This window comes from Podarcis tiliguerta, assembly GCF_965153285.1.
Source record: "Podarcis tiliguerta genome assembly, chromosome: 13".
NCBI lineage: Eukaryota > Metazoa > Chordata > Lepidosauria > Squamata > Lacertidae > Podarcis > Podarcis tiliguerta.
Window position 1 is genome coordinate 35185445 of NC_139546.1, and position 24615 is coordinate 35210059.

A 24615-nucleotide genomic window follows, 5' to 3' on the forward strand; every position below is an offset into this window, starting at 1 on the left:
GAGCCCCTTTTTGTGAATCCTCTGATTCACTCGAAAGACTCAGAGACCTCGGACCGCTGTCATCGCTGACATTTCCTTCGGACTCCTCCCCTTCGCTCTCCATTTCCTCCCTCTCCTGTGCCTCTGCTCCTGAACCCCTGACACTAACATTTCTTACTTTCTAAATCCTTTGCATCTTTACATTAAGCCAATAAATCTCATACATAACATAGATAGCTTTTTAGAAGAAAAGGCCTTTGCAAAGTAAAAGGAACTCAGTAAAAAGAAGCCTCTTCATTTTACACCCCCTTTTCCCAGCCAGCTGCTTTCCCCATTAGCCCTTCCCAAAATTTATTGCCCTTTAACTTTCTCAGGATACCTTAAACCTTGGGAAAATATGGCTAGAATCTGATGGGAGGCACATGGTATTATTTTCTGTTAAACAATAAATCTTACTATTTACCAACTCTTAATTAGTGTTTTTGCAGCTTGATTGTATTCTGTAATATGTAGGGTCAGTATAACCTTTGCTCCCAGCCTGTAATTCCCTTTTACAACTTTGAGAAACGTGTCTCCCGCTACTGCTATAAATCGGGGGGGGGGGGGGGCTTGTTCAGGAGAGCAGGAAGAAAAACAACTGAGAGAGTACTTAGCCAGCTGGTTTCTGCCTGGCATGAAACATACAAACATTTGCAAATATATCTTTAAGCTCATTTTAAAATACAGACCTTGATCAGATGCCTCAGAATTAAGTACAGTAACTCTAGATATTTAGTAGATGGGTAAAGGCTCTTCCTTATTCTTACTCAGGCAGTGGAGGGGATGGAGAAGCAAAGGTCCCTCCCTTCTCCCCACCACGAGCAACAGAACATGGGAAAATTGAATTCTTTGCTGGGAACTGGATGGACAGGTAGACTAGAACCAGATATCAAGGTACTATGAAGCAAACAAACAATTGTGGATTAGGCATCAGTTCCTACAGAAACAGAGAGGATCTCTTCGTTTATTTCCAGGAGATGCCAACATCTCAAAAGTGGATATGATTATTATGGAGAAAGAAAAAGAAACAGGGGTAATGATTGCTCACAGAACAATGACAGTGTTATATCCTGGGATAATCATAAAGGGTATCTGGCTCCTTATAAATCTCCCATTGCTTCAGAGACCAAAGAAGAGGACTTTAACTTAGATGGACATCTAGGAAATTGTGACTCCTGGGAATTGAACTGTGTTGCCATATACCTGAATGTGGTCAAAAGTGGCAGAATACTATCTTAAGAACAAAGAAGTGGGAAGACAGGAGGCCTCCCTTCTTGGCATTTACAGCTAGGAATGTCTTTGGTTATTAAAAAAAATTTAGACCGAAAGACTAATTTCAAGTAATTAGCAACAATTAATTTAGAGACAAAGTTGATGTAAAAATGCACAAATTTCCAAAAACAAGGTTAGACTACATAAGTGAAGAAAAGGATTTGCATAGTGCAAAGGCTGGCTTTACTTGAAGTATCCTTCTAGGCATTTGTGTAGTGGCTTTTAGGCTTATAAATTTAAAATTGAACTTGATATATATTATGGACATGTATAGCATAAAGGCTCACAGTGCCATCTATGTCACTGCTGATGTACAACAGTGGTTGTGTTCTGCATGTTGATCTTACCTGTCTTTTCACCCAACTTGGCTCTTCCTTTAGGTGTTCCTATTATGCAGCTATGGATCTCCCCCAAAGATGTTCCTTCAGCCAGCCTGCCCGCTTATTCTTCCTCTGCTTCTTTGGCCTCCTGTCCCTCTCTACATTATTGTACTTGTCTGAAAAAATACCATATCAGCTGTGGAGGATCAGCTTCAAGAATGCACCCAGTTTCCCAGGGATGGGACCTCGTTCTTGCCTAATGGCCACCACCACTTCTTCTCGGTCATCTTCTAAGATCATGGATAGTGGTATATGGACAGTGAACTCTGCTGGCCGTTTTGGGAACCAGATGGGGGAATATGCCACCCTCTATGCCTTAGCCAAGATGAATGGACATCAAGCCTGTATTTATCCCGCCATGTACAAGTACCTCTCACCAATGTTCCGAATCACTTTACCAGTGATCAATGCTGAATTGGACAAAAAGATCCACTGGAGGAACTTTGGTCTGCATGATTGGATGTCAGAGAATTATAAACACATCGAAGGCAAGTACGTCCGGCTGACGGGCTACCCATGTTCTTACACCTTTTATCATCATATCCGCCAAGAGATACTTCAGCAGTTCTCCTTCCATGACCACATCAAGGAAGAAGCCAATCAATATCTCCAGGAGCTACGGGGGCAGCGCCAGGAGGTGACATATGTTGGAGTGCATGTCCGCAGAGGGGATTATGTCTATGTGATGCCCAGCTGGAAAGGTGTGGTGGCTGACAGAGGCTATTTGGAGAAAGCCATGAACTATTTCAGAGAGAAGTACCCCAATCCCATCTTTGTGGTGACCAGCAATGGGATGGAGTGGTGCAAGAAAAACATCAATGCCTCCAGGGGGGATGTGTATTTTTCTGGGGATGGGCGAGAATCTTCTCCAGGGAGGGATTTTGCTCTCCTTGCTCATTGCAACCACACAATAATGACAATTGGCACTTTTGGCTTCTGGGCGGGCTACCTGGCTGGTGGGGAGACAATCTACTTGGCCAACTACACCCTCCCAGACTCTCCCTTCCTTAAGGTCTTCAAGCCCTCGGCAGCCTTTTTGCCTGAATGGATTGGGATTCCAGCAGACCTTTCCAATCTGCTGTCCAAGAAACCATGTCTTGTTGAATCATGTCTAATGTTAGTAATAATAATAATAATAATAATAATAATTTATTTATACCCTGCCCATCTGGCTAAGTTTCCCCAGCCACTCTGGGCAGCTGTTGGAATGACTCGTCTGGGCACTGATTCCACAAAGCATGTATGTGAGAGTGGTCACCAGCACTCCTGACAGGGGGCTCAAAGACCTAGCTTGTTCAAACACATTGATTCCTGTTTTAGACCTCACTTTGCAGTAAGGTGCAGAGGTTGGGACATAACCATATTCTGAGCCCTTCCACCACCAAGCACTTAGCAGCAGTATGTACACAGGCATTATTTCCCCTCTCCCTGGTTCCATTGCAGAACTTTTTCTTGCCCCCCTATTCCAGATGTAGATCTTCACTCACCCCTTCTTCTTCTTTTGAGGAAGTGATTTGTGGGCTAGTTGAGCTTCAACTAATGCACACATGTCCTTACAAGTTGTATCATGTTTTGCATACCCTGTTCCCTACAGGTGAGCAGGATGACTCTCCTGGTATGCGTATCACATAAAATGAAGTGACACCGCTGACCTGTGTTTCAGAGGATTATCTTGTTTTCTACTTACATTCTAATTTTTCGCTTGTTTCAACAAGTCTAGTAATTGAATCATTTTAATTTAGTTTATTAGTTAAAAGTAGAAGAGCAAATGGACTGGTGCAGTAGTTGTTCTTTCTGAGTAACACCATGCATTTGCTCCTGTTTCCTGTTGCCGCTGCTTAGCAGCCTTATCAGGGCCCTCACTTACATCTTGCCAAACAGGTGGGTCATGATCTTCCCTCTGAAGAGGAGGTGGATGCTCCCTTTCATAAGGTCCCTGTCTCTGGCTTCTGGAGATATCACTAAATATATTCCATGCATTGTGAAGCTTCAGTCTCCAAAAACCACGAGCTTAAGACTTGAGCTATTTTTCCAAACAAAATGGGTGTTTCCCAGAATTCAGAATTCTTCAGCCGTCACCACATTGCAAGCTTGCATGGAATTACAGAAGACTCAAAGCGCTGCATTAAGGCCGTGGACACCTTAAGGGACGATTCTAAGTGATTAGAGAAATCCTGCATTCATTTAGTAAGATATACTGCTCTAGAGGGTGGACTTTTATTATTCTTGTTGCTTCAAGTGCAGGGGGAAAACAAGTGGCCAGAAAGCCTCAGGCAGCTCTTACATCTGATGCATGTATTTGGTGTGAAAATTGGCCAAGAAACCTGCCCAAGTCTAGAAGCCAGAAGCTTGAGCAGATAGTTGCTGATTCAGGTCAAATTAGATACTGCTGAAAGGACTTGTCTGGGCACTGATTCCACATCAGCATACCATTTGATCCCACAAAGAAGCATATTTTTAATGATGTGACTATTTAGCCTGGACTATGTTAGCATACATTTTCTGATGTCTTCTCAAATGGAAATTGGATCCTTAGGAGCACTGCTTGGGTGAATGAGATTGAGTCTCATTTTAAATATTAGAAGCAGAGAACCAGGGAGCACCTGGTTCCTGCCTCACCTTAAACCTCCAAGGCCTACTTCTCCAGAAAACCTGTTTTCTCCAAGAACACCTTGATCTAAATATTATGTGATTACTGAATATTATGAAACCTGTGCAGACAAGCTAGGTGAACCACTAACAAAGCACCTAAATGAATGGGCAGTTGGGAAAGAAATTTTAATACTCAAAAAAGCAAAAGAAAAATACAGAAGTAAGCTCATTGTCGACTGTATATTATAAAATATTAACATCTATTCTTACCAAATAAAGTCATTTTAACCATATAGAATACCACGAAGCAGGTTTCATTAAAGGTAGAGTACTAAATATGAACATGAGACAAACAATCAGTGTTATCAAGAATATTAAGAACAGAGGACTCAGGGGACATGACTTCCAGAAACCAAAGGGACAATCAGGTGAGGGAAAGCCCTTGTTTAGAAGTCTGGTGTGTAAACAGCAGGCGAAAGAAAAGGCATTTAATACACACGGATAAAATGCTTCGCCATGCCACGTGGCTTGCGGGCATGACACAAGCACACCACACAGTGTGCATGACATTGAGCGGTTGAGTGGCAATTATGCACAGTTGCTGTGGAATTTTGAGGGGGCCCAGCACCCTCCTTGAAGCTTTTGGTGGGCCCACAACTCCCGCTCCCCCAGATGGTGCCCCTGACTCATAGCATTATTGTCCTGTGATTGTTCCAATTTTCATTTAGATTTGATGTTAATTCTGCAGTGGTTGACACCATTTGTGACAGAACCAAAGTCATGGGCAGATTCCTGGAAGCTGATGTACCGTGATGTACAGCTATCTGTCTCTCTCCTTTCATGTGTTCTATGCAACTTGGTTTCTGAAGGGCATCATGACTACAGCTGGACAGGATGAAGGCCAGGATGACATGATGGAAAAACAGACACCAGCAGGAGCAGGGCCGGATTTAGGTTTGATGAGGCCCTAAACTACTGAAGGTAATGGGGCCCTATATATGTCCAGCTGTCCTTTGTCAACAACAAACTGTCACTGTTTTTTGTGTTGAATATATGCTATATGGTAATTTATGGACCTAATCGGTATCTAAAGCCTTTTGCATATCACAAAATACGTATTTTATCAAAGTAATTGTTGAACTGAAATACAATTAAGAAGTATATTAATAGTGAAATAATTATTAATCTCTAACTTAAAATGATTTTTTTTTCAGGGGGGGGGGGGGGAGAGTGGGGCCCTAAGCTATAGCTTGTTTCACTCATACGTAAATCCAGCACTGAGCAGGAGTCAAATGGGCCAATTAGGAGAATCTACAACCAGGGTGTCATTGACTATTTGCATATTCTTCCAGTTGTAGATCTGAAGATCTGTTTTTGGGGGACAGGGAGCGGGCGGGTGTGGGGGATTCCCTGGTCCTGAATGGGGTAACTGTGCCCCTGAAGGACCAGGTGCGCAGCCTGGGAGTCATTTTGGACTCACAGCTGTCCATGGAGGTGCAGGTTAACTCTGTGTCCAGGGTAGCTGTCTACCAGCTCCACCTGGTACGCCGACTCTACCTGCCCGCGGACTGTCTCGCCAGAATGGTGCATGCTCTAGTTATCTCCCACTTGGACTACTGCAACGTGCTCTACGTGGGGCTACCTTTGAAGGTGACCCAGAAACTGCAATTAATCCAGAATGTGGCAGCTAGACTGGTGACTGGGAGTGGCCGCCGGGACCACATAACACCGGTTCTGAGAGATCTGCATTGGTTCCCAGTTTCTGAGCACAATTCAAAGTGTTGGTGCTAACATTTAAAGCCTTAAACGGCCTCGGTCCTGTATACCTGAAGGAGCGTCTCCACCCCCATCGTTCAGCCCGGACACTGAGATCCAGTGCCGAGGGCCTTCTGGCAGTTCCCTCATTGCGAGAAGTGAGGCTACAGGGAACCAGACAGAGGGCCTTCTCGGTAGTGGCGCCCGCCCTGTGGAAGATGTCAAAGAGATAAACAACTACCTGACATTCAGAAGACATCTTAAAGCAGCCCTGTTCAGGGAAGCTTTTAATATGTAACGCTGTACTGTTTTTAACACTTGATTGGGAGCCATCCAGAGTGGCTGGGGAAACTCAGCCAGATGGGCGGGGTATAAATAAATATTATTATCATTATTATGAAGGGTTAGGCAGGGAGCCGTCACATGAGGACATTTCTCTCCACACAAAGATTCCTAGTTTCTCACTTGGAATAAAATTGAGAAGAGGTGAGCAAAAACAGAAAGCCTTGGCATTCTTTGAAAACAGAGGTGGTTCTTCCGATTTTGCATGGAGCGTCTTGCATGCATCAGGATAGGGTCTTGGCCATTGAAATGGTTCGGTCAGGACTACTTAAAGCTGTCCTCTCCTCCAGCTGTACACAGCCTCAGCCACAATCAGCACCAAGACAAGCAAGACCAAGCCAGACACTCCCAGGCGGACGTTGTCCTTGACAGATGCGTCCCCTGTAAAAGCAGGAGAACAAAGACTCTGTCACTTATTCACTGCAAATAAAAAGATGAGGCTCCTGCAAACTGGTCACATGTCACTCATGCATTATTTTGTTTTCCTCTATATGCCCACAAACTGGTGCAGGAAGTCACATCTGTTTTTGCGGTGGCCTCTTCAGCTTCTAGCTCTGTTTCGCTTCTTGTGCTTTGTTATATCCCTTGTCTCTTACCAACACCACCTTGTCTTGGTAACAATAACTTATTTATTCCATTTTCATATGTTTACTTAAAATAGTGCAAAGTCAACTGTACTGCTCCCTCTGGTAGCCTGAGAGAGAACGCATACCTGGCTTGTCCTGTATAGTGCAGTTTCGAACCTACATAATCTTCTGAAATAACCTAATCAATGGACCCAGAAAACCCCTTTCTACTTATCCAAGATTCTGCAGGGAGTGGGGTATGCAAATGTCAGAGATTTGGGGGGACAGCGCCAGTTTTAGGGCGGTGTGGGAAGCTCCCCCTTCACAGGGTGCAGAGCCAAGGGGCCCCCAAAATGGAGGAGATTCATAATTGAGAAAATCCATTTGGGGGTGCCAAATTTTTGTCTCACATGGGGTGCCATATTAGTCTGCCTCTGATGAAGATCTCAGTTCAAACTCAAAAATAAAAAGGAAATTACTTTCTAAGTACCACATCAATAATTATTAATGACGTGAACAATAGAGAGACATTATATTTGTAGGCAGTATTTCCATAAGGTATTAATTACAAGAACTAGCGGGCACTAATATTGTAAAGGATTGGGCATTTCACAAGCTACATGGGAAAGAAACATGTCCTGAGCATCTGGGACTTGCTGTTTTCAAAGGGATAATTTGAATTAGCCTACCTGCAATAGCCAATGGTGGTCTTATTCTGTGGGGCAATCAGCTCTGCTCCCTGGGGATGAAAGCGTTTATCTTATTTATGGTAAATGCAGAACTTTGCTTTTCTAGTGAAGGCTCTTGGTTATTTCTCTCTGGAATAGACCATATTGGCCTGAATATAAGCCTCACCCCCCCCCCCCCAATTCTGACCGTGAAAAGTTAAAGTGCGGCTTAAATTTGCGACCTTACCAAAATTGGCTTTTACGATATCGCTGCTGAAACAGACATATGGTAAAACAGGTGTAAGTGCCTGAAGAATTTTAAGGTGGCGGCTTATATGCGGGTATTGTTTTTTCTCTCCTTCCCTCCCCCCCCCCTTAAATTTTAAAGGTGCTGCTTATATTCAGGTGCGGCTTATATTCGGGCCAATACAGTAAATCCAGTAGGACCTATGTGGTCTTGCCACTTAGCAGAGAATTGCAGGTGCAGTTGGGGATAACTATTACTGCAGAATTTGAGTTAACCTGGTGCACAGCCTTGCTTTCCTAACCAGTCATGTCCCAAGGAAACACAGCACTGTGCACAGCCTGATTGCAGTAGGACATGCTTGGCTCTGTTTTCCCTAATCTGTTAACTGCTTCCATGGCTCCTCTTGTTTGGGGAAGGGACATAGCGTAGGGGTAGAGCATCTCCTTTGCATGCAGAAGCTCACAGGTTAAATCCCTGGCGTCTGCAGGTAAAATGGGGAGAGAACCTCTCCCGAAATCTTGGAGAGCTATGGCCAGTCAGCGTAGACGCTACTGAGATAGATGGACCAATGGTCTCAACCTGTCTAAGGCACTTTCCTGTGCTCCTACCCAGCAACTTAACATGGAGCAGGAGGAAGGCAGAATGGTGTCCCCAGGGCCTTCTTGGGAATCATGAACACAGTACGTCCCCCCCCCCAATAATATTATTTTCCATACATAAACATAACAGAAAAAAGCCAACAATAATAAAGGAGAATGAATGAAACAGGAAAAAGAAAAAAGAACATAAAACCTAAAATACATCAAATCATCACATAAACTAAAACATAATTAATTGATCAAAATCCATCTTCATAAACGTATTACTTGACTTCCTCAAATCTCTTCCATCTGAGTTTTTTTAGTAATTATATATAGCAGTTTCCAATATCATTATTTCATAAAACCATATCACAGTCATAATCATATTTCCTAACTTCCCTATCGTACATTTTCTTATTTATTTATTTATTTATTTATTTATTTATTTAATCACAAGTTAATCCTAGGCCTAACTGATTCTTTCAAGTGATTACATATCTTTAATATTACAATATTTATTCAAATAGTCTTTAAATTTCTTCCAGTCTTCTTGGTATTCCTCTTCTTTCTGGTCGTGGATTCTCCCGGTGAGATCTGGCTGATCACACAGTAGGTTTTTTGTTGTGGTTCTGGACAGTTTAGAGTTAACACTCCCAGAGGCGTTCTTATTCACTGGGTGCCTGCCCATATTATCTGGCCATTTTTCTTTTTGTTCAGCAGAGTTACTGAGAGTCTCTGAGAGTTGGTTTTGTTTTTGTGAGAGACAGAACGCTGTAAGCATGCAGCTCGATTTTGTCGGTTTATTTCCTGTTTGTTTATGCTTCTGAATAAATACCTTTGTTAGAATAGAAGCACTGGTGTCAAGTTGAGTTATTGAAGACACCACTTTGACATAGACCAAGCCATTTATGCTGCGTACGAACTCTGCAACGACAACAGCAGCGCGCAGAAAAAGTGTGTGGGTGGCCATAAACATCGGACCAGCTCGTAAATCAGGCTAACTGCAGTGCTGGGTGGCAGACTCCGTGGGTCAAAGGATTTACGACCTACAAACTTTCACAGTTTTCCTGCTGAGGAATGGATTGGGCCAATGGTATTCGTACGTATTTATGTATTTAATGAATTTCCATGCCACCTTTCACCCAAGGATCAGAGGGTGGTTTATAGTATTAACACACAAAAATATGCAGCAGAATAAGAAACAAAACAATAACCCCCAGAATGTCCCCAGACTTTAAAGATGCTCTTTTAAGATGATAGTAATAAACTAAGAATCTGATCCTAACTTCAGTGATCTCAAAGATCTAAACCCCCCTATTGGGTTCATCCAGTACAACTTGTCTTGCAAAATTAGAATAGAATCATAGAATCATAGAGTTGGAAGAGACCACAAGGGCCATCGAGTCCAACCCCCTGCCAAGCAGGAAACACCATCAGAGCACTCCTGACATATGGTTGTCAAGCCTCTGCTTAAAGACCTCCAAAGAAGGAGACTCCACCACACTCCTCGCCAGCAAATTCCACTGTCGAACAGCTCTTACTGTCAGGAGGTTCTTCCTAATGTTTAGGTGGAATTACCTGAGCACTCCACACTGGCATCCTGGCTGTGGTTGCAGCTGTGCTCTCCCCAGGGACTTTGGGAACACTCACTCAGGAAAGCTTCTTCTCCTGTACAGTTGAGTCCCTCCAGCCAGATGGGGCCAGATCCTTGTCCAAACAAGCCTCCACCAAATGCTTTGGAGGCATTTCCACAGCCCAGTTCCCGGCACACAACGTGAGCATCATGCAAATCCCAACCAGCATCACACACAGTCCCCCACTGGCGGTTGTGCAGCACCTCAATCCTCCCAGAGCAGCGACTTGGGCCATTCACTAGGCGGAGCTCTGATGGGACAAAAAAATAACTAAACGTGAAAGCTCTGATGAGACAGAGTTGAACATAGTAACAAATATGTGGCATTGAATCTTGCTTGTTAAAGAGAAGGGTTAAGAATTGGGAGTCCTGGGCCTGCTATTGTCACCAACTAATGCTTTCCCTATGCAATGAGAGGGGCTAAAACCTAAGGCATCCTGGGAGCCCCACTCTGCACCTCGGAAGCCTCAGGTTCTGATTCTGCAAGTTTCACTCATTCATTTATGCTTTATTTAATGTTATTTGAAAGCCCTTGATCAGAAAAAGAATATACGTTGAAATTATCAATAAAAGTTACCATTAATTAAATAAAATATGTAATGTTAACATGGATATTAAAAACACACGTCAGCATTACATCTTTAAATAGGCTTGTTTAGACATATTTTTTATAACAAAATAATTTTTTATTTGATTTTGCAAATATAAATTTATAACAAAACCAAATACATATCCATATAAAGAGATTTCTCTGAGTCTCGAGACTTCCTCCCATCTCCTCCATGGATCCTATTATAAACATTTTCTACTGCATATCATTTCATAGTCTGTATTTTATATCATCCATATTATCCATAGTATTTGTTACGGCACAAGTGAGATTAAAATGTTTTCATCTGGTCTTCTAAATAAATTATAAATTTCCCCCGTTCTTTTTTAAATGCTTTGTCCTCTTGGTTCCTGAGCTTTCCAGTCGGTTTTGTCATTTCAGCATAGTCCATCGGTTTAACTTGCCATTCCTCTCTTCTTTCCACCAACAGAAAATGTTTAATGAAGTGTCAGTTCCTGGGTTCAACCCAACTGCTCTGCTATGTTTGCTTATCAATAGATGGGGAGTAGAAAGTGGGGGGAGAGAGAGAAATGTTGAATTTCACGGCACCAGATACCAGGGCTCTCCCTTTCTGGACTCTGCTCAAAGGATTCTGGGCACTGTAGTTTGGTGAGGGTTGGTGATAAATGTAACTCTGTGAAGGGTAAACTACAGTCCCCAGAATTCCTTGCAGGCAAGAATGTGCACTGGATTCACTTTAAAGGTATAGGAGCATGCAACTCCAGACATGATGCCATGAAGGACATCAAACGTCATTTGGATTTAGAACTCCTCTAGGGAATGTTACTCACACCTAGTGCTTATCTAGAAAGCTAGAACAGCATTGGGACACTTCTTTTGTTTCTAGAGAAAGCAAAAATGACACAGAATGAAAATATTATATATATATTGTGAACTGCCCTTCTTCCTCCTCCTCCTCCCAGCTCAACTATCAGCATCAGAACTCTTCAGCAACCTTCTATTGGCAAAATAGACTTACTAGTTGAACTTGCAGCCAGTTTCCAAGGCCACAGTATAGGTATTACCTGAGCACACAACACTGGCAACTTCTCCATGGCTGCAATCATGTGTTCTCCACTGTAAGTCACAGTCCTTGAAGGCAACTTCTGTCCCCTGACAACTGACACCAGACAACCAGGTGGGACCATTTCCTCTTCCAAAGTGAGCTCCTCCTGCAGCCAGCAAAGCTTCACCGCATCCAAGCTCTCTACATACAATTTGGGCACTGGCCAGATTCCATCTGTCATCACACACAGCCAGCCACTGCCAGTTGTGGAGCACCTCAACTCTTCCAGAGCAGCTGCTTGTACCGTTCACCAATCTGATCTCTGTTGAGATGAGAAATAGCTTCGACTGAAACGGAGTCTACTGATAGATAAAATTAATAAGATACAAGTTCAGCTGCTCTCCTCCACAGTACAGATAACAAAGATGGAGAAGAGGCCAGAATGTTGCATAAAATCCTCACAAATTATGGTTTGAACCTATTTAATGTGGTGCATATGAAGCGAAGGAAAGACTGTGCAAAAGAGGAGGGGAAGAAAACGCAGACAGAGGGTCTTTCCTGCTTCCATTGATATGATTATCAGCAGCAGAGCTGAAGGAAACGTGTTGATGACAAAATGGGCATGCTGATTCAACTTGTATACAAGTTTCTAACCCAACTGTATAAAAGGTATAGGTACCCCTGACCATTAGGTCCAGTCGTGGCCGACTCTGGGGTTGCGGTGCTCATCTCGCTTTATTGGCCGAGGGAGCCGGGATACAGCTTCCGGGTCATGTGGCCAGCATGACTAAGCCGCTTCTGGTGAACCAGAGCAGCGCATGGAAACGCCGTTTACCTTCCCACTGGAGCGGTACCTATTTATCTACTTGCACTTTGACGTGCTTTTGAACTGCTAGGTTGGCAGGAGCAGGGACTGAGCAACGGGAGCTCACCCTGTTGCGGGGATTCGAACCGCCAACCTTCTGATTGGCAAGTCCTAGGCTCTGTGGTTTAACCCGCAGCGCCACCCGCATCCCTCTAACCCAACTGTATAGCTCCTATTAATTAATTTATATATTAAATTTGCATACCACCCTTCATCTGTAGATCTCAGAGCAGTTCATGACATAACAATACAAGATGAAAACACGATAAGGACTATTTCTTAATTGTAATTTTTACCTGAGCATACAACACCAGCATCTTCTTCATGCACACAGTTATGTTCTCCCCAAGGCTGTAGGTGGCAGTGGCGGAGGGTAGCTTCTGTCCCCTTGCATCTGACCTCATCCAGCAAGATGGGGCCATCACCTCTCCCAAAGTGAGCTGCTTCTTTGATCAACAAGGCTTCCCCACATCCAAGTTGCCTGCACACGACTTGGGCGTTGCTCAGATTCCAACCATCATCACACACAGTCCCCCACTGCCCGGCATTGAACACCTCAACTCTTCCAGAGCAAGGGCTTGTACCATTCACCAATCTGATATCTGTAGGGTTTAAAATGGTTAGAGTCCATTTTGTGCCTCCACCTCCCAATTCCTCATTTTTTGTAGCTTCCATGGGAAATGTTAAGGGTTCTAGGTTAGAGCATGGGTAGGGAATATCAGGCTCAGGGACCAAATACAGCCCTCCAAACCTCTCCAGTCCTGCTTTGCACCCTCTTGGAGTTTCTTTTTTCCTGAACTGGCAAGTGGTGGTGGGATAGTGCTCATCTGAGCCCCTTTCTTGGACACTCCAAAACACTTCTCCTCTTTCCATTCTGCCAACCTAGCAGAACCTCTCTCTTGCCTTTGCAGCATGGCTTACTGGTTGGAGGCTGCAGCTGCTCTCTTGCAAAACAGAGAGCCTGTCCATCAAGAAGAAGCTGCAAACACAGCATGGAATTTTTGCAAGGCTCTGTGGGTATCAAGGTATGGAAAATACGAGAAGGTGAGATGCCATAGAACAGGGAGAAGAAAAGCCGTGATGAAGCAAGGGGGGCTAAATGGAGAGGGGAAATGGGATGGTGGGAGGAGAGGGAAAACAGAAGACGGAAAGTGGGTGTTGGGAGTGAGTGGGAGCGCAGTGGTGGGTGCACAGCGGAGGAGGAAGCGCCTGACAAGCACAGGGTGCTACCTATGGAGTCCAGATCTGCCATCACCTTTGGTCAGCTGAAGACCGTTACTTTAAAATTTGAAGGGGTCCTATATTTCAGAATGCAGGATTGAATATATTTCTCTTCTCCTTACTTCTTTTACACACACACACACACACACACACACACACACACACACACAACTTTAACTTGTTCTTCCCATTGCAGCAAGTTGTGGAAGCATCCCCAAAAGACCCCAGAGCCATTTCCCCCAAGAATACATCAGTGGAAAGATGCTCTATCTGGAAGTCATATCCCTTGGAAGGGCGTGTCCTCTCTACTTGCAGAGCAACATGCTGAAAAAAACATCTCTGAGAGAACATGACTTTCAGATATACCTGCTTTCCACAGAAGTACAGTGGTACCTCGTGTTAATTCATTCTGGAGGTCTGTTCTTAACCTGAAACTGTTCTTAACCTGAAGCACCACTTTAGCTAATGGGGCCTCCTGCTGCCGCTGCGCTGCTGCTGCACAATTTCTGTTCTCATCCTGAAGCAAAGTTCTTAACCCAAGGTACTTTTTCTGGGTTAACGGAGTCTGTAACCAGAAGCGTATGTAACCAGAAGAGTATGTAACCCGAGGTTCCACTGTATTATGAGGGAATATGGTCCTGGACCATTGTGCCAATGCAACTAACCACAATGGCAAAGCATTTTCAAGAAAACAATGAGGAAAAATAAGCTTTTAATATCCTGAATTTCAAAATTGAAGTCTTCCTCAAAATGTTTAAATAGATTTCTGTTGGCCTAATTGGCAGAGCAAACCTGCCTACTTTCATGGCAAAAGAATGGGGCTATGGAGATACGACATGCATTCTGCTGCACACAATCATTACCACTGGAAATGTGCCATTATTCCTTTTTGCTGATGCAAAATCCGGTCAAATTAAGATAATGTTACTGAATATAAATGAGAATGTATAGTGGATGAGCACAAAAGAAGCTGATTCCCGAGATGCTGCTGAAATAATGATGTTTCTGGAATGTTAGACTTGCAAGTTATTCAAACCTTGGCTATTGGATGAAATTTAGTCAAGTGTCAGTTCAGTCACCACTTTTGAAACCAAAAAAGAAAAGGCAAGAATGTAGGGAAAGAGGAGAAGTGGAGCCCAGAGGAAGAAGAATTGTTCTTACAGAGTTCGCTTGCTGTATTGGCAAATACTAGTAAAGAAAGATTTGGCAGTTACAGCCAATTTAAAGTAGTGCCTGGTTCTACAACATAAAATCTAGAAAGTGGTGTACAAAAAAAGGACTAATATCCCTCCCTTCCAATGAAAAACAAGCGGTCCTGATGTTTATAGATGCTGAAAAAGCATTTGACAATGTTTCATGGGATTTTATGAAAAAAGTTCTTGAAGAGATGAACTTTGGGTGAGATTTAGGAAAGGGATTAATTCTATATATTCTGATCAAAAAGCCAAATTAATTGTGAACCAGGTGGTAACAGAGCAATGTAAAATACAGAAAGGAACAAATCAGGGATGTCCCCTATCACCTCTTTTATTTATTTTGGTTATGGAAGTCCTGGCGAGAGATATCAGGGCAGATAATAAGACTAAAGGAATTATGGTAGGGAAAAAGGAATATAAGATTAAAGCATATGCAGATGACCTTGTAATTATGGTGGAAGATCCTAAAAATTCCCTTTTGAGGGTATTAGAGAAAATACAGGAATTTGGGCAAGTGGCAGGATTTAAGCTGAATAAAAATAAAACAAAATTATTAGTAAAGAAATTAGCAAGAGAAGATAAAATAGAATTACAACAAAATGTAGAAATAGAGATCCATTTAAAAAATCACATATTTGGGGGTCTGGTTAACAACCAAAAATATAAATATTTTAAAAGACAATTATGAAAAAAAATGGAACAAAATAAAAAGGAATCTAGAAATATGCGGAAGAAGGAATTTATCATTATTAGGGAAGATAGTAGTAATTAAGATGAACGTATTGCCAGTTTCTCTCAACCTAGAATTACCTGAGCAGACAACACTAGCATCTTCTCCATGACTGCAATTATGTGTTTCCCAGTGTAGGTCACAGTCCTTTAATCTGTATTCCATCCCCTGACACTTGGCTCTAGCCAAGCAGGTGGCACCACATCCTCTTCCAAAGGGAGCTCCTCTTGGGACAAACAAGGCTTCCCCACAGACATTTTCCCTGCACACAGCCTGGGCGCTGTTTAGATCCCAGCCATCATCACACACCGTCAGCCATTGCTGGTTGTGGAGCACCTCCACTCTCCCAGAGCAGCGGTTTGTACCATTCACTAATCTGATCCCTGCAGAGATTGAAAAAGGCTTTTTAACTTTTCAGTTCTGGTTTTTGTTTTTCTCAACAATACAATCAATGAATAAAAACAATAAAAAGAAGAACAATCAGCAATGCATCGTAGCAATTTGTAGTGCCATAGTGTACTGTTGTGGGAAATATAGTCAGAACAAAAGTGAAGTGGAGAAAAGGGGATTGATTGGTGGAGGAGGGAGGGAACAAAAGAGTTTGGATAGGTTCCAGCAGAGACCACTCAGAATAAATGTATTAATTTATTCATTTGCTATCTTGCTAAATTAGGCTCCAGTGGCTCTTCATAGCTGCAGTCCTACTACTGATTGGCACAGGAGTTTTGACCTGAAGGTACAGACCTGCTGCAGCAGGATTAATTAAATACATCAAGGGGTACCTACTGGATGGTCTTGCTGGTTATCTATGGCCTTGCCTGTTTATTTAAGACAGGTAAAGATCCTACCTAATGAAGATCATGGCCACTGGTCCCATCACCTCCTGGCAAATAGAAGGGGAAGAAATGGAGGCAGTGAGAGATTTTACTTTCTTGGGCTCCATGATCACTGTAGATGGTGACAGCAGCCACGAAATTAAAAGGCGCCTGCTTCTTGGGAGAAAAGCAATGACAAACCTAGACAGCATCTTATAAAGCAGAGACATCACCTTGCCAACAAAGGTCCATATAGTTAAAGCTATGGTTTTCCCAGTAGTGATGTATGGAAGTGAGAGCTGGACCATAAAGAAGGCTGATTGCCGAAGAATTGATGCTCTTGAATTATGGAGGAGACTCTTGAGAATCCCATGGACTGCAAGAAGATCAAACCTATCCTTTCTGAAGGAAATCAGCCCTGAGTGCTCACTGGAAGGACAGATCGTGAAGCTGAGGCTACAATACTTTGGCCACCTCATGAGAAGAGAAGACTCCCTGGAAAAGACCCTGATGTTGGGAAAGATGGAGGGCACAAGGAGAAGGGGACGACAGAGGACGAGATGGTTGCACAGTGTTCTCGAAGCTACCAGCATGAGTCTGACCAAACTGCAGGAGGCAGTGGAAGACAGGAGTGCCTGGCGTGCTCTGGTCCATGGGGACACGAAGAGTCGGACACGACTAAACAACTAAACAACAACAAAAGATCCTACCTAGAACGAGCTGCATTTCCATGACCATTCATTCATTCATTCATTTCATAAAATTTATAGTGTACAAAACTTCATAGTGATTTACAAAGAAATAAAACTATAAAATCGGAGAAAAATTGCAACACATCAAAAACCTACAAAACCTAAGAGACTCAAACAGATTAAAATTTACACCAGTGTTTCTAAGCACCTAGGTAGGTTTATCTGAGCAAAAGTGTTTTTAACAGGCACTGCAAAGAGTACAGTGAAGGCGCCAATTGGATTTCAATAGGCAGGGGGACACGGCCACACTAAAAAATTGAGTACTTATAGATGCAGAATGGGTATTATGTGGCACCTGTAGTAGTGCCAATTCCATCAACCGAAGTGGTCAAGAGGGCACATGTTAGGCAATATCATCTCACCCTTTACATGCCCACCCAATCACTGCACTCTCTGGGAGATGGTCTCCTGCAGACAGCATCTGATCAGGAGGTCCATAAGAACAAAGCCTTCAGCCTGGTGGAACCCACCCTTTGGAACTTCCTCCTGTGACGTATCAGACAGGTGCCATCTCTATTGCCTATTTGGTGCCTATTAAAGTCTTTCTTTTTTCAACATTTAAAGTCTTTCTTTTTTCCAACATTAAAACATTAAATCCTGTGTAGGATTTGAAATTTTTTTATATACTGAATTGCTTTATTCATCAAATATATTATAACTGTTTTATACATAAACATTTTCATTGTTTTGATTGCTGTAATGATTTGAGACATTTCATAGGAAGCGAGTTTTAAATGGAATAAAAACAAACAAACGAGGAAATTAATATTACCTGAGCATTTAATATGTGCATAGGAAGACCAGCACCTCATTCTCGGGACATATCTTCCTTGGCAGTATTTGAGAGAAGCTTCGGTTCCCTCACAGGTGAACTTATTTTCTGACACAAAACGTGGTCTATATCTACCACTTATTGCTGTCACTGACAGGAAGGGTCCACAGCCAAGTTGCCGGCATATGACTTGGACACTTTTCCAGTCCAAATCGTCTTCACATGGGGGGATCCAATCCCGGTTGTAGAGCAGCTCAAATCTCCCAGAGCAAATATTTGGACCACCCACCAATCTGATCTCTGTTGGGTGTGAAAAAAGACAGATTTATATCTCCACCTCTCACATTCCTCATCCTCCCTTTTTATTGCCCCTAGTTATCAGAGCTCATCGAAACAGAATCTATTGAAGTGTTTTGTTTATTGGAAGTCATGCCTGAAACTGGGCACTTCTTCGACAATGATAGATATTTGCCTGTTGATTCTCACTAGGGGGGCATTGTTTTCATTTTAAAAATATCCTTGTACTAAGCTAAATATTCATTTTGACACCCACCCACCCACCCCAATTTCCAGAATTTTGATATAAACTGTGTGGAAATAACAATATTATATAATTAAAGCTTTTGTTTTTTGAATTGCCTGGAAGAAGATAAAAGATTCTCCACTGGAGAGACTTCAAAAAACATTGGACGTGTTCCTAGAATGTTGAGATGTGTGGCGCACTTTTTAATCTGGAAATCCGCCATGATGTAATAAGACCGAGCTGAAGTGTTATAGTCATAGGGGAAGGTGAGCTCTTAATGTGTCATTATATCTGTATTTTAAGTCTGATTTGGTAAATCTCCCCTGGAAAGGCTAATGTTTGATGAAACCAGTCTGGGGAAATTAATGAGCAAATGCAGAGATTTGATTTCATCGGAACTGGGAGAAGATGGTGTCTGCCAGCAGCGAAATTACTTTTGGACTGATTCGGCACAAACACCAGCGTGTGAGGAGATACTGCAACAATAGAGGAGAATCATACATATAAAACCCACACAGAAATACATCATTGCTTATTTCAACTCGCTTGTGGAAACAACTCAGAGGCCATGAAAGAAGGAAGGTTAACAACAGGAAGATTTAAAGGAACTATTGGAAGACTATCCAAGGCAGCAGAGATATGAGACGATCAGAGCCCCCCCCCCCCCAAACTTGAAGCATGGGAAGTCCCAACAAAAAAATATATAATTTAGGCAGAATATTTGGACTATTTGATATGTATTTGTATAATTTAGAACATTCAGTGTGATTTTATTGGATTGTTAAAATGGAAAACTTAATAAAAATGATTCTCCCCCCCCCCCGAATTTTGGAGGGAAGGGCAGTACAACACAGCAGAGGAATTTCTACCCCCTCCTTGTTTCTTCACTAGTTTTTACTATTGTAGAAATTCCCAGGGCACCCCAGAGTCCCTGGAAGGGCACTCCTTCCCCTTGTACACCCTCCCCCAGAAGAGTTGTGGGCAGAAATAGCCACTGAATATGTAAAATGTCCATAGTAATTAGATTTTCTGGATATTAAAATAGCTAGTTATTTCAAATTCAGACATTGCATTAAACTGGTATGGTGTCTTTTCAGCTCCCCACCCCCCACCCCAACCAAAAGCGAACAGAAAGGACAAAAATGATGCAGGAGGCAGAACAAAGCCTAGAAGAAACACTGCAGGAATGTTGTGAATTGTGTTCTAGATGAGGCCCAGAAAAGAGTATGCAACGAGAAGAGGAAGGCTCACCCTCTGCCCCTTCAGAGGATGATCAGAGCTCAAGAGAAGCCACCTTTTGGCATGATTCAAATTTCAGCTAGTGTCTAAGCATTTATGTTACCTGAGCACACAACGGCAGCACCTTCTCCATGGCTGCAGTCTTTCGTTTGCCAGTTGTTTGGGGTGCACTCCTTGAACGTAGCTTCTGTTCCCTGACAATGGACACCAGTCAACCAGGCAGGACCATGTCCTCTTCCAAAATGAGCTCCTCTTGGGACTGTCAAGGGAGGGCTACAGCCAATTTCTCGACAGACAACGTTGGCACTGTTCAGATCCCATCCCTCATCACACATGGCCAACCACTGCTGGTTGTGGAGCACCTCGACTCTTCCGGAGCAGAGACTTGTTCCATTCACCAATCTGATGGTTTGGAGGTCTGTAAAGATTAAAGGAAATTTTGTTTCTCCACCTTCCAGTTCCTCATTCTTCCTGGCTTCCATTTAGGCTGAAGCATAACAAGTGGGCAGGTGGCCATGCTGGAATTTCCAGCTAGTATTTTTGTCTGTTGCTCACATTTCCCACTATACACAAACATGAAATTTTAACTAGGGGCAAAAATTTCCAAACTCCTTATAAAGATTTATTACATATACATTACCTAGCCCCTATTAATTTCTATATTAAATAATTAAATATTTTCTAAATATTAAAGCTGATTCTAATCAATTCCTATAACGGTTATTCACAATTCCTGTTTTACATGCTGAACTACTGGATTGATTTTTATAAATTGATTGATTTTTATTCAGACTGTCCATTTTGGATTAGGCACATAGAAACGGCCAAAAAGAAAGTTCCACCCTCCCTTTCCTTTCCCCTTTTATCCCCCCTAGTGGGACAAAGAACAACTCCAGCCCAGATGAGAAGAGGTGCCACCCAAGAACCAAAGCCCAAAATGGAAATTTCAGAAATGTATTCTGAATTAAGGAAAGATATAAAAGATAATGCAAAGAATCTGGAGGAGAAATTGGAAAGGATGGAAAACAAGGTAGAACAGAATACAAAATCAGTGGTGGACCTAACTGGACAAATCAAAGAATTATCAACAAAAACTTTCGAACTAGGAAAACCCATGCAACATTTAAAAGTAAAGACACAAGGCCTGGAAGAAACAACTGAGAAAACAAACAGGGTAAAAGAACTGAAAGACCTCATGAAAGGTCTAAGTAAGATGCGGTAGGATTAAATATGATGCAGGAAGCTGTACGGGATTCAATTGCAGTGCTGGAAATGCAGCAGAAAGAATCAAATTTGAGATTTTGAGGGATCCCAGAAAGCGTGGAGGAGGATATATAGAAGAGCCAAAATAATAAAAGAAATAGCAGGCTGGTAAGAAACTGAAGAAGAGGAAGTCAACTTTTCATTGGATAAAGCCTTCATGATCAAATCAAGTTACGCAAAAGCTTAAAAAAAAACTACCAGGGGACTGTCTGGTGATATTCAATTCAAGAGAGATGAAAGATAGGATACTACAGATGAACTATGAAAAAAGATTGTGTATTGACAATACAAACATCATATTCCGATCAGATTGCTAAAGAAGAGAAGTAACTATAAGTTCCTGACAGATGCGTTGAGAGAAAATTATATACCGTGCAGGTGGGAAATTTCCAGAAGGGATCACATTTTCATACAAAGGGGGAGAGCATAGATGTAAAGACAAGTCAGTTTTGGAGGGAATATAAAAAACAACTTGGAGTCAAAACAACTGAGGGAGAAACAGGCTTGGAAGATAGAGGAGATAAACAGGAAGAAGAGAAACAAAAAGACTCATCATATATATATATATATATATAGAGAGAGAGAGAGAGAGAGAGAGAGAGAGATTGGATTCAAAATGTTTGACATGGAATGTTAATGGACTGAATAATAAATTAAAAAGAAATAAAATAGAACATGTTTTAATAAGACAAAATTTGGATATAATTTGTCTTCAGGAAACACATGTTGCAAAAAAAACGCAGAAGAGTCTTAATAAACAAAAGATTAGGAAAATAATTTATAACATCACACACACACACACACACACACACACAGGGGAGTGGTAATTTATGTAAATGACAAATACGACCCGCAACAAAATTTTAAAGATGAAGAGGGAAGAATTGTAGGAATATACACACCAAATGAAAGAAAATCGAAATACTACTACAAAATGTTAGAGGAAAAACTGCTTGATTATATGGATCAGAAAATAATTCTGATGTGGGATACTAATGGGGTAGTCTCCCTGGATATGGATAGGACAGTAAGGAAATTGGACTCAAAGGAAGGTTACCTTTTTCAATTTAGTAGAAAACCTTAACTTAATGGATATATAGAGATTTAAGCATAAGGAAGAATTGATGGATAAATGCTCCAGCTGTAGGCTCCTGTTTAGGAGGAACTAATGCAAGTTTTAGAGCTAGCAATTTCTACCTGAGTACCTGCAAACATTCCTGCCATTCTCTCCCTCACTGATTTTCTGCCACCAGAAGAGTGAATCTATCCAGCTGTTATCTAGAAATACTTGCTTTGGGTCTTTGGCTCTACACAGGATACACTAAACAAAACCTCTCCTACAACATTACCTGAACACCCCACACTTGCATCCTGGCTGTGATCACATCTGTGCTCTGCCAATGACTTTCTTGGGCATATGGAAAGGGACGCTTCTTCTCCCGTACAGTTGACTCCCTCCAGCCAGATAGGACCCGATCCTTGGCCAAACAAGGCTCCACCATATGCTTTGGAGGCATTTCCACAGCTCAGTTCTCTGCACACAACATGGGCATCCTGTAAATCCCAGCCAGCATCACACACAGTCCCCCACTGCTGGTTGTGAAACACCTCAATTCGCCCAGAGCAGCGACTTGAGCCATTCACTAGGCGGACCTCTGATGGGGGAAAAGAGGGTTGTTGTTGTTGTTGTTGTTGTTGTTGTTTGAAAGGCACAACTGTCATATAACCTTGTTTATAATTTGGGATCTAATGAATGAAATAGAGGGGTTGAGAATTAAGCCACCTACCCTGCCCCCCCAACATTATCCTCCTATATAAATACCATCACCTTTTCCATGAATTATTTAATAGAATCGTACCTTGGGTTTAAAACGCAGAACTCCCTCCCATCAGATGTCAAGGAAATAGAAGATTGAGTCAAGTTGTTTTCCCCTCACATACTTCTGGCAAAGCAACAAGACCTGGTCCCCGACCTCAAACCTGAAATATGTGGCCTGGAATATAAAACCCCACAAGCAGGAACTCCAGAAGCAGTGCCTCCTGTTCTTCTTATACGTCAATTCAGTTACACACAAACCGTTTGGTTTAACCTTCTCTGCTGAGGGTTTTCTATAGTCACTCAAGCTCCAAGCTGCAGTTCTTGGGGACAGGAGGATGACTCCACTCCTCAGCTGCAGCCCAACCCAAAAACTGCCCTTAGTGGCACATTTAGCCCTGGTGGGGGCGGGGGGGGGGGACCTGCTATTACACCAAATGAGAGGCTTTTATTCAAGGCCTATTGTAGTCGGTGGGAGCCATTTTCAACACAGGAATCACAGTGCAGTTGTTGTTTTTTAGTCGTTTAGTCATGTCCGACTCTTTGTGACCCCACGGACCAGAGCATGCCAGCACTCCTGCCTTCCACTGCCTCCCACAGTTTGGTCAAACTCATGTTGGTAGCTCTGAGAACACTGTCCAACCATCTTGTCCTCTGTTGTCCCCTTCTCCTCGTGCCCTCAATCTCTCCCCTAATCTTTCAAACACAGCATTTAGTCTTGAGGAAAAACTATTCATTCCAATAGCAGGTTTCCCTCCAAGCAAAAACCTATGATATGGCCTGTATAAGGAAACTCTCCTTTGCAGGGCATATGGCCTGTGTGTCAGTTGTTCCCCACCACTGCATTAAAAAAAAACCCTTTAAATTTCAAAGATCCACCCTTTGAAAGTATAAGAGCTACAAGATTAGATTTTGCGTCAGACATAAGCATGAAAGGAGAGAGGGATGTGGGAAAAAGGAAAGATGCATTGTGGACTGTATCTCTTCTCCCTTCTCATGACTACTAATACCAATATGCTGCCAACAAAAGAGACAGACTGATTTAACTTATACCCAATTTATATGTCCACAGTATGGCACCCTTTAATGCATTCACACCCATTACCTGAGCACACAACACCAACATCTTCCCAATAGTCTTCAAAATAGTATTGCAAAATTACGTTATGCAACATGTCAATATTTTGACAGTATCTGAGAGCAGCTTCTGTCCCAAAACAGAATGTATCTTTCCACAAGAAGGGGCCATGTCCTCTTCGGAAGTGAGGTCCTTTCTCGGTTGACAAAGCAGATCCACAGCCAACTTCCCTGCACACTACTTGGGCATCACGCAGATTCCAGAAAATAGAACGCACTGTCTTCCACTGCTGGTTGTCGAGCACCTCAACCCTTCCAGAACAAAAGCCTGAGCCGTTCACCAATCTGGTCTCTGGTGGTTCTAGAATTTTTGAAAGGCACATCTGTTGTTTCTGTGTGATAATCACCCTCATATAACCAACAGGCTTAAATCTAATTAATGCACAAAAGGATTCATAAAGTCAGGGTGCTTAGCCAGGAATTTTGCCTCCAGAAGGTGCCACTGATGCTCTCAACCCACCAGCCATTTTATTGTCTGGGCTTCTCTCCTGCCCTTTCTCTCTTTCCCAGGCACCCTCCCCTGCAGCCCTGGGGGACCCCTTCACCCCCAAAGTCAAAACAGCAGGCTCACCCAACCCCAGGAGGGAATCACAGGTAAAAATGTCTCTACACATGT

At 42.5% G+C, this 24615-nt stretch overlaps 2 protein-coding genes across 2 annotated transcripts in view; one reads left to right on the plus strand and one right to left on the minus strand.

The window, feature by feature from the left end:
• Window positions 1-1869: 1869 nt before the first annotated feature.
• On the plus strand, window positions 1870-3268 carry LOC310662214 (galactoside alpha-(1,2)-fucosyltransferase 2-like; the record flags this gene model as incomplete). The annotated part of the gene is made up of 2 exons (XM_083408988.1): window positions 1870-2786; window positions 3265-3268. The coding sequence occupies 2 exons, from the start codon at window positions 1870-1872 to the stop codon at window positions 3266-3268; spliced, it is 921 nt and encodes a 306-aa protein (XP_083265114.1).
• Window positions 3269-6420: 3152 nt separating this feature from the next.
• LOC310663575 (scavenger receptor cysteine-rich domain-containing protein DMBT1-like) overlaps window positions 6421-24615 on the minus strand; it is a gene marked incomplete at its 5' end in the record, with an annotated part of 32715 nt that continues 14520 nt past the window's right edge. The window contains 9 exons of the mRNA XM_083411564.1: window positions 6421-6740; window positions 10000-10305; window positions 11690-11992; window positions 12832-13137; window positions 15763-16065; window positions 18022-18321; window positions 19887-20201; window positions 22396-22701; window positions 23968-24300. Of these exons, the coding sequence (XP_083267690.1) occupies window positions 6628-6740; window positions 10000-10305; window positions 11690-11992; window positions 12832-13137; window positions 15763-16065; window positions 18022-18321; window positions 19887-20201; window positions 22396-22701; window positions 23968-24300 (2585 nt within the window). The 3' untranslated portion in view covers window positions 6421-6627. The remainder of the gene's footprint in view (window positions 6741-9999; window positions 10306-11689; window positions 11993-12831; window positions 13138-15762; window positions 16066-18021; window positions 18322-19886; window positions 20202-22395; window positions 22702-23967; window positions 24301-24615) is intronic.